General features: G+C 32.6%; 1 protein-coding gene across 2 annotated transcripts; it reads right to left on the bottom strand.

The window, feature by feature from the left end:
- Positions 1-467: 467 nt before the first annotated feature.
- Positions 468-19,553, bottom strand: LOC110024961 (cancer-related nucleoside-triphosphatase homolog). 2 transcript variants are annotated; one of them, XM_020725168.1, is made up of 6 exons: positions 19,454-19,551; positions 19,257-19,344; positions 19,095-19,175; positions 10,196-10,277; positions 9,952-10,108; positions 468-976 (listed from the first exon to the last, which is right to left on the bottom strand). In XM_020725168.1, the coding sequence occupies exons 1-6, from the start codon at positions 19,476-19,478 to the stop codon at positions 849-851; spliced, it is 561 nt and encodes a 186-aa protein (XP_020580827.1). In that variant the 5' UTR covers positions 19,479-19,551; the 3' UTR covers positions 468-848. The 2 variants fall into 2 exon arrangements, with proteins under 2 accessions (XP_020580827.1, XP_020580826.1); XM_020725167.1 differs by having other exon boundaries at positions 488-976; positions 19,095-19,185; positions 19,454-19,553.
- Between the last annotated feature and the right edge of the window lie 247 nt (positions 19,554-19,800).

The following is a 19,800-nucleotide window of genomic DNA, read 5'->3' as shown; positions in this document are numbered from 1 at the left end:
TTTCGATGTATTCGAGATATTAGTACTATTTTATATGAATTATGTGCTCTCTTTTTTTATTGTTTTTCATATTTGGGCCATTCACATGCATACTACCCACTTCTATGTAATTTTCATATCTAATATAAATTTTATTTTTTTTTTACATTTGCAGTGTTAGACATAAAAATACATATGTAAATCTTCTTTCATATATATTTATGTTATTATATATACAAGTTTATTGAAAATATGTATATTAAAAAAAATTAATATTATTATATATACAAGTTTATTGAAAATATGTATATTAAAAAAAATTAATATTATTATATATACAAGTTTATTGAAAATATGTATATTAAAAAAAATTAATATTATTATATATACAAGTTTCGCTACAAAGAATGATCACTTCAGGAAATATTTCATGATGGTTTTAGAACCGCTGCTATAAGTCTTTGCTGTGCTAATGATTAGTAGCGGTTTTAATCGCTGTACTTAAAATCACAGTTAAAAATTGCTGCGAAAAAATAGCGTTGCTAAAAGTCTTCTTTAATGATTTTAGACTCGCTGCTATAAGTCTTTACAGCACTAATAATTAATAGCAATTTTAACCGCTGCAATGTTACTAGCAAATAAACCACTGCATAAGAGATCGCCACTAAAACTTTTCCCCAGCAGTTTTAAAAACCGTTGCTAAAAATCTTTGCAGTGCTAGGAGTTACAGCAGCTTAAAAACTGCAGCAACAAGAATAGCAGCTGTTTTTGATGCTGCGATTGCCTATATAAAATTTTGCAAATTTTTTTTTTTTTTTTACAGCAAGCTTGTCATCTGACTGGTCTGTGGATTAATATCTCTAAAGCATTTATTCTCCCATTCTCTGTTCACGCAGTAAGCTGACAATCTGAGCGTATATGGTCTCTTTGATGGCATCTCTATTCCCAGCATTAAGTGTGCATACTGTAGCCTTGGGATGATTCCGTAGCCCAGAAACTGCATTTTTAGTAAGCAAGCACAGATGAGGTGTTGAGGAAATAAATTCCATGGATCAACAACAGATAAGGTAATTTCTAGGAAAAAAACGAAGAGGGACAGATGGAAAAAGAGAAGAAAGGAAGGATTAAGACAACTGACGTGAGGCTTAGAGAGATTTAGGAGGAAAACTCAATATTCAATATTCACGAAATAAACAAAATCATAGACTAAGTTTTCTCAAATAGAAAGAGCCTTTGAATTATTACAACGAATCTCAATAACAGGAAATTAATAGTCAACATAATTTGCAAAAAGGTAAATTTAGTCTAACAAAATTCCACTAGCTAAAGGTATAGTTTAGTTTTTCTAATGATGTGATATTGAAACGAGCGAACACGAAGCCTCCCAGGAAGAACGAGTGCCCAAAGAGGGTTGGTTCACTTTCCAGGCCCCATGGGATTAGCCGGTTTCTTTGGGGGTCCAATTTACCTATTTGGGCTAATTAATTAAGGTTTCTTTGGCTTGAAACATTTAAATATATTGTGAACTTTTACTTGGACACTTCTTTCTCGAGTTTTATGCATTATGAATTATTTTCTAGTTTTCTTCATCGGAGTGTTGTATCATTGATCTTTCTTAAATGGTGTGCCTGCAACCTGATTGAATTTACCTGGCAATATCAGCTAGAAGTCAGATGAGCTCCAACACCACAGGTTGTACAAGTGACCTGCAATTTTTCTCTTCCAGTTTGCTGTCAAGCCACCATGTATATAGCTTTCTTAGCTGCCTTCTTCTATTTAACCTAATTTCTAGTCTGACAACTTACCCAAACCCGTCGTCAACCCTAGATTGGTTTCATTTGATATAAGAGCCCGACAAACCCTAAATTTCCAGAGATTTATTTTCTCTACTCTTAAAACTAAAGCCCACATAACCAAATTTATCAACTTTATCCTCTAACCCTAACCCTAACCCTAAACCACTCTCTTTATCTAAAGCTAAAAACACAGAGTGGTTCAAGAGACACCATATTAAGGAGAAACACGCTAAAAGGTATTCTGGATCTTACAATAAAAAATATGTAAAGGGGAATCATCCAACTAGAACAAAATTTAACCAAGTTTGAAGGGAGACAACCTGCGAAACTCACCTATAACCATAATGGTGATTTGTCAGATTGAGAAGAAGCTACCCCTACCACTAAGAAAATTCCAATGAAAGAACTATTGCCTCAGTGATTTGACATTGAATAGTAGAGGAGAGTCAACAACCTTAAGGTGAAAATGGACTTGTCAGGTTTTAACGAACATCAAAATCCAAATAATTTCATTGCGTGACTCCAAACTGTGAAAAGAAATTTTTAGAACAAGGACGTTCCTTAAGAAGAGAGTCAAATTAGCAACCATCAAACTCATGATGAAAGTTTCCATATGCTAGGAAAATCTGAAGCGTCTTCGACGGTGAGAAAAAAGGAATAAGATCACTAAATGGATAAAAATAGAGATATAACACAATTATCTTCTCCCACACTATCGGTAGGATATAATTTTAAGACTTGACAATATGCATCAGAGAGATTTATCTGTGGAGGCATATAAGACCGAATTTGATGAACTCGTGTTAAAATGTTAGTTAGTAGAACTATAGGAGAACTCAATAACTAAATACCTTGAAGTATTAAAGTCAACTATTGACAATATAGCGCAACTACAGTCTTATTGGTCCCTACTTGATGTATAGACCATATCTTTAAAGGTGAAGCAACATTTTCACTAGGGGACCACCACACACTATAGACAAGGCATGACTTTCAGATCAAGAAGAAAGTGCAAACCCTAAAGCACACGAGTTGACCCAATGTGAGGAGAAATCAGCATAGAGTGGAGAAAAGGTTGGAGGCACCAACACAATTAAATCCTTCACACTTAGAAAGTCCTTGAGTGTCATAATTTTGGACACATTGAATATCATTGTCCAAATAGAGGAGTGATCACTTTCATCGAGCAAGGAATAGTAAAAGAAATATATAGTGACATAAGGGACATAAGAAAATGTGGAAGCGTGAAGGAGTATCAGCTTTAAATCAATGGGGGGGAGAAGCTAGTGGTTCGACAAATCCATCAAACTGAGCACACGAAAGAGGAATAGTGGCTCCATCACAATATACTTCATGCCCATTATATCATGAAGAAAAATATGTATAGTCTCATCATAGACGGAAGCAGTTGTGAGAGTTTGGCGTTTACCCAAATGGTAGGCGGGTTAAACATTACTACACAAAAGCACTCAGGCTTATTCCTTATTTTGGTTGAAAAAAGAGAATAAGATTACACTTCATTAAAGATGCCTTTTAAATTTTAAGTGCAGGTGTAGAGAAACGTGGAACCTATAAATAGTTGTCACAACCATCTAGGTCCTTCTTGGTCATATAATGATTACACACATCATGATAGCTACAACACAGTTTTTCACTAATAAGAAAGACACATCATACTCTTAACTTGAATAAGTCCAAGTTAATGGGAGTCCACACAGATGTGAAACTATAACAATCCATGCTATCTTTCGTAAGACTTGAGAGAAGCATGGACGGAACTAGGATTGGTGATCCTAGAGGGCAGTGGGTCTGAAGAGTCAATACCAGACGCAGCTCCCGCTAGAAGAGTTTCAGGATATCCTGACTGACAGTTTTACTCCTAGTTTAACACCACAGAGGAAGACCTACCATGTTATAGATTTAATTTCGGATTTTGTTCTCCCAAATTAAGCTATCTACCACAAGCACCAAACCAAGTACAAGGAGTTACAAAAGTTGTTATAGACTTGATGGTTAGAAACTTAGTCCATGAGAGTATTAAAATGTGTGTAGTTTCAACTCTAATTGTGCCAAAGAAGAATGACACTTGGCGTATGTTTATTGATAACAGAGCTATGAACAAAATTACGATCAAGTATCAATTTCGCATTCCAAGGATACATGGCGTTTAACATCTTCAAAATTAATTTGCATAGTGGATATCATCGAATCAAAATGAAACCAATAGATGAATGAAAGATAGGTTTCAAGGCTTGGGATGGATTTTATGAGTGGAGAATCATGTCATTTGGCTTGTCCAATGCCCCGAGTATTTTTATATGACAGATGAAGCCAACTTTTAGAGCATTCATCGAAAAATACATTTTTCTAAATTGATGCTATTTTGTTGTACATTTATATCTTGGAGGATCATTTACAACATTTAGGAGAGAATTTTGAGATATTTGGACACCCTAATTATAAGATCACCTTAAGAAATATCACTTCTTAACTATGCCTACTTGCTTCCTTGGATACATTATATTAGCAGCTAGCATTGAGATGAATCCAACCAAGATCAAAATCATCGCTAACTGGCTCAGTCCACAAATCACTCACTCAGGCACGTCAATCTCATGAATTAACTTCTTTTTACGAAAGATTCAGCAAGAATTTCATCTCACTTGTAGTGCCCTTGACTAAGCTCATTAAGTCTGACTGATTCACATGGATGAGCATGGGCTAGCAAGTGTTTTAAGGTGGAGTATGATGCCTCCAATGTAGAAATTAGAGTTGGGCTAAGTTAAGACGAACACCCTCTTTTCTTCTTCAATAAAAATTTGAACGAGTCCAAAATTAAGTATTCCACCTAAGATAAAAAGCTATATACTATAGTGAGGGCCCTCAAGGCCTCAGCCATTGAAGTAATTACTTATTGGCAAATGAGTTCACTCTTTACATTAACCACAATGCCATGAGATTATTGAACAACTAGGATAAGCTAAAATGTTGACATGCCTCATAAGAGAAATTTATCTATTCTTCTCACTTTGTGCTCAAACATAAAACAGGGAGTCCAAATAAGATTTTTTTATGCCTCGAGTGGTCGTCAACTGTTCATCTCTACTATGCGGTTTGCAATAGCTAGGTATGAAGTGTTAAAAGATTTGTATGTCGCTGAAGAAAACTTTTAAGAGATTTGAGTTTGATATTATGAGACCTTATAATCAATAACATAAGTCTGATGGTTATTTAGTTCTTTTAAAATAGATTGTGCATTCCTAAGAGTTTACTTAGAAAATATGTCTTAGAAAATATATCTTATACAATTGTCGCAATAAAGGCATGACAGTACAGTTTGATAAAGAAAATACTCTTTCCTTTGGGAAATAACTTTTATTGGCTTGAGTTGGTATGAGATGTGAAGAGATATTTCAAGAATTGCAGGGTATACCATTTAGCTAAGACACAAGAACAAAATATAAGTCTATGCACTCCCTTTCACGTTCCATAATTACCTTGATTGGATATAAGATTGGATTTCGTGGTGGGCTTGCTCAGAACACAACAGAGTAAATATTCTGTTTTTGTGATTGTAGACCACTTCTCTAATATTGCACACTTCGTATTTTGCCACAGGACAATGGATACTTCTCATATTGTAGATTTATATTTCAGAGAGAGTTTTCCTTTCTAGCATGCCCCAAACCATCAATTCAAACAGAAACGTGAAATTTTAGCTACTTTTGGAGGACTTTATGGGATAATCTAAAAACAAAGATCCAATTCAATTTAACAGCTCACCCTTAGTTGACAACAAAATTGGTGAATCATAGTTTAGGTAATCTACTCAAGTGTTTCATGAGTACACTATTGGACAGTGGGATTTAATCCTCCTCTAGATTTAATTTTCTTATAACTGTTTTACCGGCCAGTCTGTAGGTATGGAAGAAATGCCCTCACACCCTTTGAGCTTGTCTCTTTACTCCTAGCTATTGAGCCAAATGTCGATGTATAAGTTAGAAAAATAGATACTCGGACCTTCATGAGTAGCTGAGGAAGAAAATCACTAAGTAAAACAATATGTACCAGAAGCAAGCTAATAAGTCCAAAAGATCTTAGATATTCAATAAAAGAGATTTAGCATGAATCAAATTAAAGAAAGAGAAATTTTCCATAGGCTTTTTTAGGAAACTCAGGCCAAGAGTTGATGGTGCATTCATAATTGTCAAGAAGATTAACAAAAATAAATATAAGATTAACCTAATGCGAAACTATAATATTTGTCGTTGTCAATATTTTTGATCTGACGTTCACTACAAGGATCCAAATGCTTCTGATGATGACCACAACCCCTCTCCTACCCAAGGAGAAGGACATAGGTGTTATGCATCCACCTCCCAGGTGGAATGAGTCACGACTGATCCAGGAAAGGACTAGTTCACTTTCTATCTCTAATGGAATTGGTCGATTCCTTTAGGAGCACAAAATTTGTCTTATTAGGCTAATTGATTAGGTTTTTTTTTTTGCATGTAACATTAAAAAATGTTATAAACTTCTGTTACGATAATTTTGCTCGATTTTTATGCATTAATACTGTTCTCTCTAGTTTTTCTTTTGTTAGAATATTGTATCATTGATCTTTCTTACTTGACGTGTTTGTTACTGGATTGAATCTATGTGGTGATCACTCCTAGAAGTCAGAAGACCTCCGACGCTGTAGCTTTTGAAGTCGACCTGCAGTATTTCTATTATGGTTTGCTGTCTAGTTGTCACTTGCGTTGATTCCTCTGCCGATATCCTCCGTTCACCCTCTTTTCACATCAAACAACTTACCCAAATCCTTTCTCGATCACCCCACAACTTCTAGCAACCCTAGATCAACGTCAATTATATGGGCTGAGATTGTCCTATATTACAAGTGTTAAAATGTTGAATACTTACACTAGAACAGATTGCACTAAGACAAACATATAACTAGTGTCCTAAAACAAAAACTCTTGAGATCTATAGATGAGCTCCCTGTATTTAATTGGTGAGCAAATTTCTTATCAAACGTCTTAAGGTCCAAAACTTCACTTGGTACATTTTGGGATAGCAGCCAACCCATAGATAGAAAAATATAACGGTCAGTTAGACACATAAAAGGGACCTTTAATTGCTCAAGAAAGGTTAGGCTCAACATACTTTATCTTGATGCATACAATTACTCGAGGGAAAAAGACTTGGATCAATCCCAAGATCCCAAAACAAGGACGAAACTGCCTCCAAGACAAGGACGAAACTACCTCCAAGCAAAAACCCATTACAAGTAAAATGAACAATTTTAATTAAAAATGGAATTTTTAAATGTAATATATTTATTGCATACGAACATGAGACTATAATTTTAATTTTTTTTAATTTGAAAATTTTAAATTTTGAATTTTAAAAATTTTGAAATTCAAAGATATGAGTTTTTAAAGTTTGATTTTTCAAAATGGAGGGAATTTTTAATTTTATCATGAAATTGATTTACTGACTTAAATTTAATAAAATTATGAATTTTCAAGACTCCCTGGTTGACCATAAATCTTGAGGAGATAGTTTTGGAGTAATCAAACCCTCCATAAACAAGCATTTGGCCACCCCCTAACTCATTCTTCCTTCTCCTAATTTATTTAAAATGTATGTAAACCTATTTAAATACTTATTGGTTTGAATGTAAAAGGATTTAATACTAATTTGTTAAATTCTTAGATTTTTCTTTTTTTTTCCCAAATAAGAGGGGGTTTGCTGGTTGACCTCACCATTAAAGGGGTTTGTTGATCTCTTCAAACCTTAGGATTTTGGCGAGTAGTAACTTGTAAGTTTACAAAAGCTCTAGGAGCCCTAATCCATTTTTGTTGTAAAACCTTTCTACAATATCCATTCCATATTTTCACACTCATTCCTTATCCCATTCTATCCTAATTCCACTTCAAAACTACATTGTGGGATCCTAGCTGGTACGATAGGACCTAATCTTGTTCTAATATTAACTTAACCTCTTAGGTTAGCTTTGGATATATTAAATAATACTAATAAATCTACTTAAAACCATAGAAAATTTATGAATCACTTCAGAGATAAAAAATGGCATACCATTCTAACTATTCTAAATGAATCACCACCCAAACTGAGAGCTTAGAATTGCAAATGGAAGATCAGACGGTCAGACAAAAATAACGGATCAGTCTACCCATTTCAATAATCCACAACAACTATCATTCAGATAGTAAGAACAATTTAACCATAAAAGTTATCTAAAACATCATTCAAACTAACATAAAAGGACATTCATAATTCAACAATACTAATAATCAAGAAAATCAAATATAAACAACAATGTCTAATATTTATTTTCATTTAAACCTCCTCTACAATAAACAAAATCTCTCATGTCAGTCATTTAAATTCAATTTAGTTTTTTCTGAAAGAGCAATTAGATAACATGTTAAGTTCTCAACAACTTGGTGAATGAGTATAGTTCTATTAAACGCTAAATCCTTTTGCATAATCTTAAACATAAATGCTCAAAAGAAAAACAATCATTAATCTTTAGGTAAGTTTTATAAATTTTTCAGTTTAATTTACTTTATTTTTTTGTATTTTTTTAAAGTCATTTTTAACCATTTACAATTTCAATTTCATTTTCTTTAAAAGTCAACTCAGAAGCACGGTCTGAAAACTCTATAACCATTTTTATTTCCATTTTCAAATTCCTGCACAGGGACAATAACATCCTTTAGCTAATACCACAAGAGGGTGATTTCACATTAGTTTGGACTACTACTTTTCATTTAAAAGATGTTTAATTGATTTGAATCATTGAACCCATTTGTTAAACTTTTTAAAGAATGCATTATTTGAAATAATTTAAACCAATAAACAATCATTTAACTTTCATTTATTATCAATTCAATTATAAAGATGGTATTATGTTTCAATGTTATAAAATAGCTTAAATATTTTTTAAAATAATATGCCTGTTTTATTTATATGTATTGTTATGATTTTATTCTTTGGAAGATATGAAATAAATAAAATGGTTTTTTAAAATAACACACACACGTTTAATTAGTCTATATCCTTATGATTTTTTTCTTGGAAAACATAATTGTTTTTAAATAAAAGAAAAAATTGACTGCATATAAAGCACTAATTACTCAACTTATCATTTTTTGTCAAATATAAAATCTAGTTTAGAATATAATTATCGATAAAAATTAAATAAATTGGTATACACTGAGCACAAGCCTTATATTTTTCCTTTATTGCAAACTCAACAATCATGATCCATCAAAGCTTTAAATTCATAGAGTTCTTCAATTTTGAATCCCTAACATCAATTAATAAACAATTATTCTATTAATGTTTAATAACTTCAAATCATGCTCGATTCGGCCGCCCCAGTTCACACAAACCACACAACCCAAGACGAAGGAACTCTCACATATGATGTCGCTGGTCCCTTGCAAATAGAACGCTTCGCCTCTCGTGCTAGACGACCCCCCTACACAAGACGCACAAACCGCCTTCACTTCTGATTGAGCTCTCTTCTCTCACATAGGATTCCCACATGCAATGATCAATTGACTTCATCATAGCTTTGGAACGTCTTTGCCTCTAATTGTTTCTCCTTCAAGCGTTCGAATGAACGAAACTTGTTTCTCCTTCGATTCCAACTCTTTCAACACAAAATGCACACTACTCACTTTCTTCTTCGTCTCTTTTTTTTCTCACTCGAATTCTTATGGAAATAAAACTTCCCCCTTTCCTCTCTTAGTAGGCGTAACCGAAATTGAATGTTATGTCGAACCATTATTACACTAAATGTTTCCAAAGCCTGAAATTACTTATTTTTCCCACACAAATTTTTAAACCCAAAAAAATGTGCTCATAAATTTGGGTTTGCTCCTCCATATTTGGCAGACCTCTTTATAGTAACACTTAATATCACTTATTCCAAACCCTTCCTAAAGCTAATAAATCCACCAATCAAAGATCTAACCCCAAGCCATATCAATATATCAGCTTAAAAAAAAACAGTAAAATATAAAAAAAAATATCGCTGAATAAATAAAAAAAAATACGAGAAGTAGCCATAGAAGAAATAAATCCAGAAGTCAATAGTTCCATGAAACGCAAATGTTTTTTCAACAATTTTAGTAAATACCTTCAGGGATGTCTCGACCATACTTCGGTATGGGTATGGTTGCCAGAATTGGAGTATTAGATTCAAAAACTCTCAAAACTGCAGGGTAAAATGAAGAACTGAAAAGCTCCATTTTACCCACTTCATCAATGATGAAAAGATCTGTTCCTTCTTTAACCTTCAATCACAAGTATAGCAATACACTTCACCATTTATTTTAACAGTGATTAAGGATAAAGCACATGGCGAACACAGCCACGCTTACTTCTAATTCAGGCAATGCTATTGTCTCAAAAGAAGGCAAATCTACTCTGTATTTTCCAACACAAGGCCAACTGAGGGATTTCCTATTACATGAGGGAAAAGAGAATGAATATAAACTCAAAATGAAAATTTTGGATAATAAAAAGTGAAGAGATTCCACAATGGCAACTTCATGTTCTGTATTACGGAATTGAGTAATGTCTTTCCGAAAATTAAAGACAAAAAAAGTTGGTTACCTACACCATGCAGGAAAAAGGCATGTACTGATAAGTAATAATGTGGGAGAGCATTTGAAAAAAACATATAAATTGTTGTTTTTTTTTTAACAAAATGATGCAGGATGCCATAGGATTAAAATCTAAAACTTTTCTAATCTAACTAAATGATATAGTACACAATATCATGCACATATAAGAAAATTTTGCAGTTCATAGACCATCAATTTAAAACTATTGTTAAAACCATGAAAACAAGCAAAATTTTCCAAACAACATTTTAATGGTCATCTAATATAATTTTTGCATAGAATTCAAAATAAAAAAAAACACGTGTTGATTAAAGATAATAAAAAAATTCGGATTGAAGAAATTTTGATAAATTTCACTCATGCAGATAGACCAAAACGTACATGACCCTAAAGAACCTAACTGAAACCTAGATAACTTTAGACTCACTTAAAACTTAACATATTCATCTGCCCAAAACCTAAAGCCATACCAAACAAAAAAAGCAAAGAGGGAGGGGGAAAGTGTGATTTGGATGACATGAATTAACATATTAATGTGTGTATAAGTGAGTGCTCATTTGTATGTGAATATGTATGTGTATATGGGTGTTAATGTGTGTATAAGTGTATGTGTCTATGCTAATGTGTGTGTGATTGCGATGTGCTAATGTGACTGTGTAGATGTGTATAAATGTGTGTGTACGTGTATGAATATCAAAGTGTGTAAATGTATGAGTGCTAGTGTGTCAAAGTGTGTGTGAATGTGTTAATATGAATACTCATAAAAATATGTGTGCATGTGTTGAATGAATATGTTTTAGTATGTTTCTGCATGTATGAACATGAACATGTGTGTGTGTGAATATGGATGTGTGTGTAGGTGTTTAAGTGAATGTGTGTGTGCCAAAATCAATAACCCATAAGTTTATGTGATGTTCAATTTGTTATTTACACTGTCATACCATATGCTTACATGATTAGTGTTAAATCTTATGATTAAAAGAAATCCATGTGTTAACCTATGTTTCATGCTACAAAAAAAATCCATGTTATCTTATGTCTTATGTTAATCAAACCTGCAAAACCCTTAGGTAGCTTATGTTTACATATTCATGCAAGTTCAGATGAGCTATATATTTCCATGCAAATTAGGATGAACTTTATATTTCCATGCAAGTCAAGATGAGCTTTATGTTTCCATGGAAGTTGGTGAGCTTTAATTTCACAAGTACAAGTTGGATAAGCTTTCAATTTACAAAAGTATGCAAGTTCGGTGATTTCATGCGTGAATTATAATCTCATGATAGTTATGGACTTATGGTGACCTACAATCTATGGTTGATGTTTTAGGGAATTTTTTTTCTTAAATAAAGAGAGAAAGTTCAACAAAACTTATAAAATAAAATCATATTTTAATATGTAAATTAAATGTGCTCTAAATAATATCTTTTTATATACCAAATAAATGTGCTAAAAAAAATAATTTTTCAAGCTCAAGAGAACCACTTCCAAAGATCTTTTGAAGATAATTTTAAATAAAGAAAACACTACATAAAAATCAAAACTAAAATTTCTTTTAAGACGATTCAAAATAACCAAATTAAAACCATAGCTTTTCCAAAAAACCTCTTTTAAAAATAAAAATCAAACCCCTCTTTCATCAAAATTAAAACTCTAAAAACTAAATAATTTTAAACTAAATCTAATAAACTTAAACAAGTAAAATCTAAATCCTTACGGAATCTAAAAACTTTAATAATCAAAATTTTCACCTTTAAGAAGAAAACCATCATTAAAATTTTCAATAAGCATAAAAAAGAGAAAATTTAAAAACCCTTTCAAAATAAATTTAAACCTTTATTCAAAATAAACTGAAATCATTTTTAAAGTAAAATGTTTTCAAACCACAACTAAAATTAAAACCTTTTCAACCAAAACATAAAATACTTTTTAACAAAAAACTGATATAGTTTCAAGAATGAACATGTCCTTTCCAGAAGCATGTGATTCATAAACATAGCCCTTAAGCATAAAAGACTTGGGTCAGTTCAAGTATACACAATTCATCATATCACCAACACTCTTCTCATGATATAAACTTTTATAAACTCTCCTTTGTTGTGTGTAAGCAAATATAGATTTTGTAAGCATGTGAATGAAACTTAGATATAAAGAGTGTAAACATGAATTATTTGAATTAAACATCCTGACATGTCAAATAAACACAACATTTAACTAAACACTAGAGATCAAACCCTAGGAGAAAGAATCAAATAGAGAACATCAACTCAAAATAGAAAACCAAACTTGAACTTGGAGGGAAACTCTAATTTATCACAACTGGTAAATTAAGAAAAATAAAACTTTGAACCTATAAGAATCCCAATTTTCACCATAACTGACAAACAATGAATCAAAATAAATCATAAGTTAATTATTGAACCCCAAAATATTTAAAATTCACCAACTCTAAATTTTAACAACCATCACCTACGAAGCCAACATGGAAATAAAACTCAGGACCACAAAAACCCTTGAGAAGTCCAGTCTAGAAGCCTATAATAGTATACTAAGTACCCCATAGCTAGTACTAAGGACTAGGACCTATCAAACAAACAGCCTTACTCCTTGGATTATGTGGGTACCCTAGGAATAAAGTAACCCATAGTTACTAATGAAGATTCCCCAAACCATTTAATACTAGGAAGGTCTACCTTAGTCACCACTATGGCAACAAGGGAAAACATATTATCTAGTTTTTTATAGCTTAAGGATCTCTTAGTGCACCCAAAATGATTGAAAGCCATGGGCATCTTAATGGGGTTGTTATTCTTAAAATTTAGGTTAGTCCACTCTTTTAGCCTCCTTAGAGTTATTTTACATTGAGGCTTCACCTCTATTTAGAAAACCCCCATCCTTTTGTACCCCTAAACTTTGGTCAATTCCAAACTCAGACCTAAATCCAATTTTCTCAAATCCAACTTCCAAATCAAATTCAAACAAATATCAAACTCAACTTCATATCAATTTCAAATTCAAATTCAACTTGCTAAACTCAAATCTACTCCAAACCCAATTTCAAAGATCAAATCCAATTTGACTTGTCTATATCTTCAACTTAAATCCAAACTCCAACTCCAATCCAAATCCCAAATCTGATATCAAATTCTAAATTTCAGTCTCAAATTGTCAGACCCAAATCCTAAAATATTAAGATCTTAAAACTCAAATTAAAATTTAAAACTCGAACCCAAATTAAATAAAACTTAATTAAATTTCTACCAAATTTTATTAAATATAATAAATTTCAATCAAATAAATGAAGCTTCAATTAAACCTTATAAACTTCAATTAACTATAACTTAAATAAACTCAACAAAAACTTAACAAAACTTAATAACCTTAAATAAATTTTAACAAACTTTAAGAAACATAAATGAATTTTAATAAATTTTAACAAACTTTAAAATAAGATTTAACAATCTTTAACAAACTTAAATAAACTTTAACATACTTAAATGAATTTCAATAAGCTTCAATGAACTTTAACAAATTCTGGTAAATCTTAATAAACCTTAACAAATTTTAACAAAATTAAATATAATAAACTTTAATAAACTTAAACCAACCTTAATATGCATTAGTAAACCTTACATCATTGACAACTCAAACAAATTTCAATAATAAACTTAATAATCATTAAATAAATCTTAATAATCTTCAAATAAACTTTAATAACCCTAAAATAAACTTTGACATAAATTTAAAACAATCCTAAAAATTTTATCCAGCATTAACGAAATAAACAATTTCAAACAATTTAAATAAATGATTTTAGACAAACATAACATAAACAAATTTAAACTTATTCCTAACAAACACTTCTAAAACAAATTTAAATCAATCAAAATAAATCAATTCAAACCTTCAAATGAAATGAAACTCAAATAACTCAAATTTTCAGCTCAAATGAATCAACTCTAATAAAGCTTACCCAAATCCTTCCAATTTAACTAAAATCATTTTGATTTATTAATCTGAGTCTTCGATATCAATCATCTCACAAACATTTACCAATAATCATACACAATATAAGTCAAAACTTTAATCGAGAGTATTCTTAGAAGCCACCACTCCAAAGACAAAATTAACTATGACGGCTTCACCTCGTAGGAATACCAGACTACAAAATAAAATAAATCTTATCCTACACCCATATGATTAGGGAAAACCCCTTGATTCTGTAGACCCATAAGTCATGAAAAATTTTATTATTCAGGTGATTATATCAATTCTAATGAAATATTTCAATCCTTCGAGATAGTATGTTATTCTTCGAATGTTGTGTCTAATCATTTGGATAGAAATCTTTCGATACACAATAAAAAACCCACCACGCCCTTTTTCCTCTTCAAAACTACTCAACCTGCACTAGAGTTGTAAGAATTTGTTTTCTTATCCTAGAAACATTGTAAGTCTCCTCTTACTCCCTTCATCAACATTGCTCAGCTAGGGCACAACTCATCTTTCTTCATTTTCTTCCTTCTTCCTTACTCTCTGCTAGTCAGCTAGGGCATGCAAGTACCCTTCCTTCCTCTTCTTCCTTCTCCTTCACTGTTGTTTTTTCCTCTAATTCCTCTGCCTCTCGCGCTCTCTATTTGTTCCATTCGAATGAAAGGATACCTTCTTCGACTTTTAAAAACAAGCCTGTAGAGACACGTCTATTCAATTATAATTATTAGTATTACTATTATTTATTTATTATTTATATATTTTATTTAAGAATTTAAGTTACTATATTGATTTTGTATCTTTGGTTTTCACGATTGTTACTCAACCTAATTGGAAATGAGTTTTGAGCATCTCGGTATTTATAATTTCTTATAAATGTGTGCTACAAATCTCTATCTCCCCTACCTATTATATGGAGTAAATGAGACCCTTAATGCTCTTTTTCTTTCTTCTGTAATGTGATTTCCTCTAGTTGTTTAGTTGTTCAGTACTCTACCCAGGTCCCTTCTTTGGCACTGGACCACCAAACATTTAGTCCGTTCTTGGCTCTAGGACTCTAAATTTGGGAGCTGGCATTTGCTTTTGGACTCTTCAATTGGGTGAAGTTATCTTTCTTAGCCCAACTTAGCTAGATTTGGGGGGTAGGACATTAGTCCAATAGAAGTTTAACATATTCCAATGAAAGGAAGGCTCAAATAGTTACTCAACATATACCGTACAACACATTCAAGCATATAAGTATGAGTATAAGCAAACACATCATGCATAATAACTGAGCAAGGGGACGCATCAAGTGACGTAGATATGTGAACCTTACAACCTCCTAAAAAATGGACGCATGCCCGATAATGAAAGTTGAAACATTGTAAAGACAATGTCAATCTCTAACATAAATTTAAAGAGGGAAAAAATGAGCTAACAAGTATGGCCCAAAATTAAGATTGTAAACTAAGTGATCCAATTTATGACTTGCCATACATGGGACTGAGAATGCTTATGATTTGGACTTACAACCGCCAACCTGACCCAGTTGATAGCATAAAATCATGGTATTTGATTTTCATACAAATACAATAAATGATAAGAGTAATATATAAGGAATGGGATTTATGGCCTCACTACTAAATCAAAAGTGGCTCAACCTTTAATTGGGTGAATGTGGGTGGGGAGTAAACAAGCCGAACACGAGCGAGCACAAGCTCAGCTCGTATTCGACTCGTTAAAAAATACCACTGCTCTTGTTAGGCTTGTTTATATTTCGAACAAAAAAATGTGCTCGTATTCGGCTCGTTTGCTTAACGAGCCAAACATGAGCTGTTCGCGAACAAAGAAACGTTTAGACAACCCTAGTCACACAACTGTAGCATATTAAGGGTTGGGGGAAGATTTAAATCTTATTTCTTATATTAAAACATCATTTAAATATAATTTAATATATTTTATTTTATTTTCTTAGTTAACAATTTTAATTGATTATAAATCTTTGTAGTCTTACAACAACAACAACAACAACAACAAAGCCTTAATCCCGCTATATGGGGTCAGCTACATGAATCTTATTTCTCCATAGCGTCCTATTTAGTGTCATATTTTCATTTAGTTCTAATAAAATAAGATCATTTTTCATATAATAAGCCCAAGTCTTTGTAGGTCTACCTCTATCTTTCTAAACATAAGTTGAATCGAAAACATCTACTATCCTAATCGGATCATCAGATAGTCGACGCTTAATGTAACCAAACCATCTAAGAAACCAAACCATCTAAGACGAAAACCATCTAAGACGACTTTCTCTAATTTTATCTGTCACTGGATCTACACCAACCCTATCATAGATATAATCATTTTGCATTTTGCCTCTAAGTGTAACGCCACTCATTCACCTAATCATTGTCACCTCGACAACACTTAGTATTATGCTTCTCTTTTAAAGGTCAACATTCAACGCCATAGAGAATTGCAGCTCTCACCAAAGTCTTATAAAATTTTCCTTTCAGTCTAAGCAGTACTTTTCTATCACACAAAAGGCCCGAAGCAATCCTCCACCGCAACCAACCAACATGAATTCTACTATTAACATCCCCATCTATATCACCATCGCTTTGAACAACAGACCTGAGATATCTAAATAATTCACACCTTTTAATAATTTGATCACCAAAGTTACACTTGTGTCACTAGAGCTACTACTACTAAAATTACATTCCATGTATTCAGTTTTAATTCTACTCAAATGAAGACCTTTAGACTCCAATGTAGACCTCCATAATTCAAGTTTTTCCTGGGTTTTTTCTCTTGTCTTATCCACGAGAAGGATACCATCAGCAAAAAGCATACACCAAGGTACATCCTCCTGTAAATGTCCAGTAAGACCATCCATAACTAAAGCAAAAAGATATGGGCTTAAAGCCGATCCCTAATGTAATCCAACAGAAATTGGAAAATATTTGGTCAATCCTCCTTCAGTTTGAACACAACAGCTCTAGTATACATATCTTTAATAACTTGAATATAAGTCATATCAACACCTTTCTTCTCAAGAACTCTCCAAAGGATATCTCTTGGAACATTATCAGAAGCTTTTTCTAAGTCAATAAAAATCAAATGTAGATTTTCCTTATTATATCTGAACTTCTCCATCAAACTTCTCAATAAATGTATAGCTTTCATCGTAGTCCTACCCGGCATAAATCCAAATTGATTATGAAAAGTCTTTGTAATACGTCTTAATCTATGTTCAATTACCCTCTCCAATAATTTTAAAGTATGACACATCAACTTAATTCCTCTATAATTTGCACACTCTTATGCATCCCCTTTATTCTTAAAAATGGGACCAAAATGCTCTTCCTCCACTCGTCAGACATCTTTTTAGTTTTTAAAATAATATTAATGAGTTTAGTAAGCCAAGAAACTCTCAAATCTCCTAAACATTTCATATTTCAATTGGGATATCATCAGATCCTACAGACTTTTCACCCTTAGTTTTCTTTAAAGCCTCCTCAATTTCTTTTTTGCTAATGCGAAGATAAAAATGAAACATTATATTAATATTCATGATAATAAGAAAACTAAAACTACTCATCAATTATATATATACACACACACACACACACACATATAATTAACTATTTTAAGCCAAAACGAGTCGAACACGAATAAACAAATCTTTGTTCGTGTTTGGCTCATTTAAATATCGAGCGCAAAAAAATTATTCGTGTTTGACTCGTTAATTTAGCAAACGAATCGAACACGAGCTTCTTAACAAGCCGAACACGAGCTGATCGCGAACAATAAGCCGTTTTGACAGTGATAAATGTGGGAGTTGGAATTTTTTCTTCAGATAGTCCAAGTTTCCTCTCTTCGCATCGCAGTTGCTCGATGGAATTCCTGAATTCTCTTTGCCCACTTTACTCACCATTCACTTTTTTCTGGACATTTTGGTGATTGGTCTTCTTGTGTTGAGCGGCAGCTTGTCCTTTCTCATCTATCGCATATGTTGATTATTCGCATTGGATTTCTTTGGTGATTCTTTTTGCCAGTTACGCCAGACACTCAATACTACTGTCTTATTTTGAAATGTTTGATTGTCTGTCGATTCATACATCTTTTTTGAAATGTTCAATGGAATATTTCAAATGTTGTGTTTTCTATGTTTCACAATTATTCTTATAATTTGTCTGTCTTTCTTGGATAATTGGGTATTTTGATAGTGTTTTTTTCGAAGCTAAGTTTGTCCAACTCTTTTAGAGATTTCTTTTACAATTGTTTTCTATCTTTTTTTGGATTTTTTGTGTTTTCTATGTTTCACAGTTATTGCTATAATTTATCTGTCTTTCTTGTAATCTCAATATTCCCAAAAATGATTCAGTAGAGGATAAAAAATATTTTGAATCAATCAGTATTGTCAAAGATTTGCATGGCTCTGAGATGCAGCAACAAAAAATTCAAACAATAATGTGAAACATTTCCATGTTTGTGAAATGAAGCAATCAAAATCAATCATTGTTCCATAATCCACACCGTAGGCAACAAATGTTACTTGGTTTTCCATCAAAAACTAGAGTTTGAGCTTCACAACCCTAAACCACAAATAAGCAATTTTCTCCCGGTCTACGCTGATTTCGTCGTCTAAAAACTAAGAAATCAACGAATCACAAACCTCGACGCAATTGAGGTGGCCAGAGTTCCGCGCCTACCGTCCAAGGTCACCACTTCAAATCCAACTCTCGCTGAGCCCTCCCTAATCTCCCCTACAATTCAAATTTATATTCGAATTTTAAGAAATTGAAAGGAACCAAAAGAGGCGGACTGGGGAGCATACGGGTGTAGAATCCTTGAATGTTGAGTTCTGGGTGGGAAGCTCGAAGACTCTCGACCACTCTCATTACCAACGTCGTTTTGCCCACGCCCTGCAGCGCATCCGCATTGCCGCCGTCGCGATGCGATGAGTTAGGAAAAAATGAAATGAAGTGATAGAAAACAATAGGGAGATTGATGATGAAGTACGAGAGAACTAACCCGCGGTCCGGTGACCAGGAAACATTTACCAGAAGCGACTGACATTAACCCTACTCAGCTGAAAGCCGGGAACGGAGCTAAGCTTGGAGCGGATCTAGCGGCGGACCGTGATTGTTATAAAAACCGTATTTTTTTTTTTTTTTTTTTTTTTTTTTTTTTTATTCTCCTAAGTAAACAGCAATTAGTAAAATTAGAAAGTATTAACAAATATCTTTTTAGAGAAATTTTAAGCCGTATATTTAAACGAGTAAAACTGCGCAGTGCGCATTCACCAAATATATTTACATCAAATTTAAAAATTATTAACATAACAAAATTTAAATTATTTTTTAATTTATATTTAATTT

The sequence above is a fragment of the Phalaenopsis equestris genome, unplaced genomic scaffold (assembly GCF_001263595.1).
Source record: "Phalaenopsis equestris unplaced genomic scaffold, ASM126359v1 Scaffold000284, whole genome shotgun sequence".
Classification (NCBI taxonomy): Eukaryota; Viridiplantae; Streptophyta; class Magnoliopsida; order Asparagales; family Orchidaceae; genus Phalaenopsis; species Phalaenopsis equestris.
The sequence above is the reverse complement of the archived record's forward strand: the minus strand, read 5'-3'. Positions and strand labels throughout refer to the sequence as shown.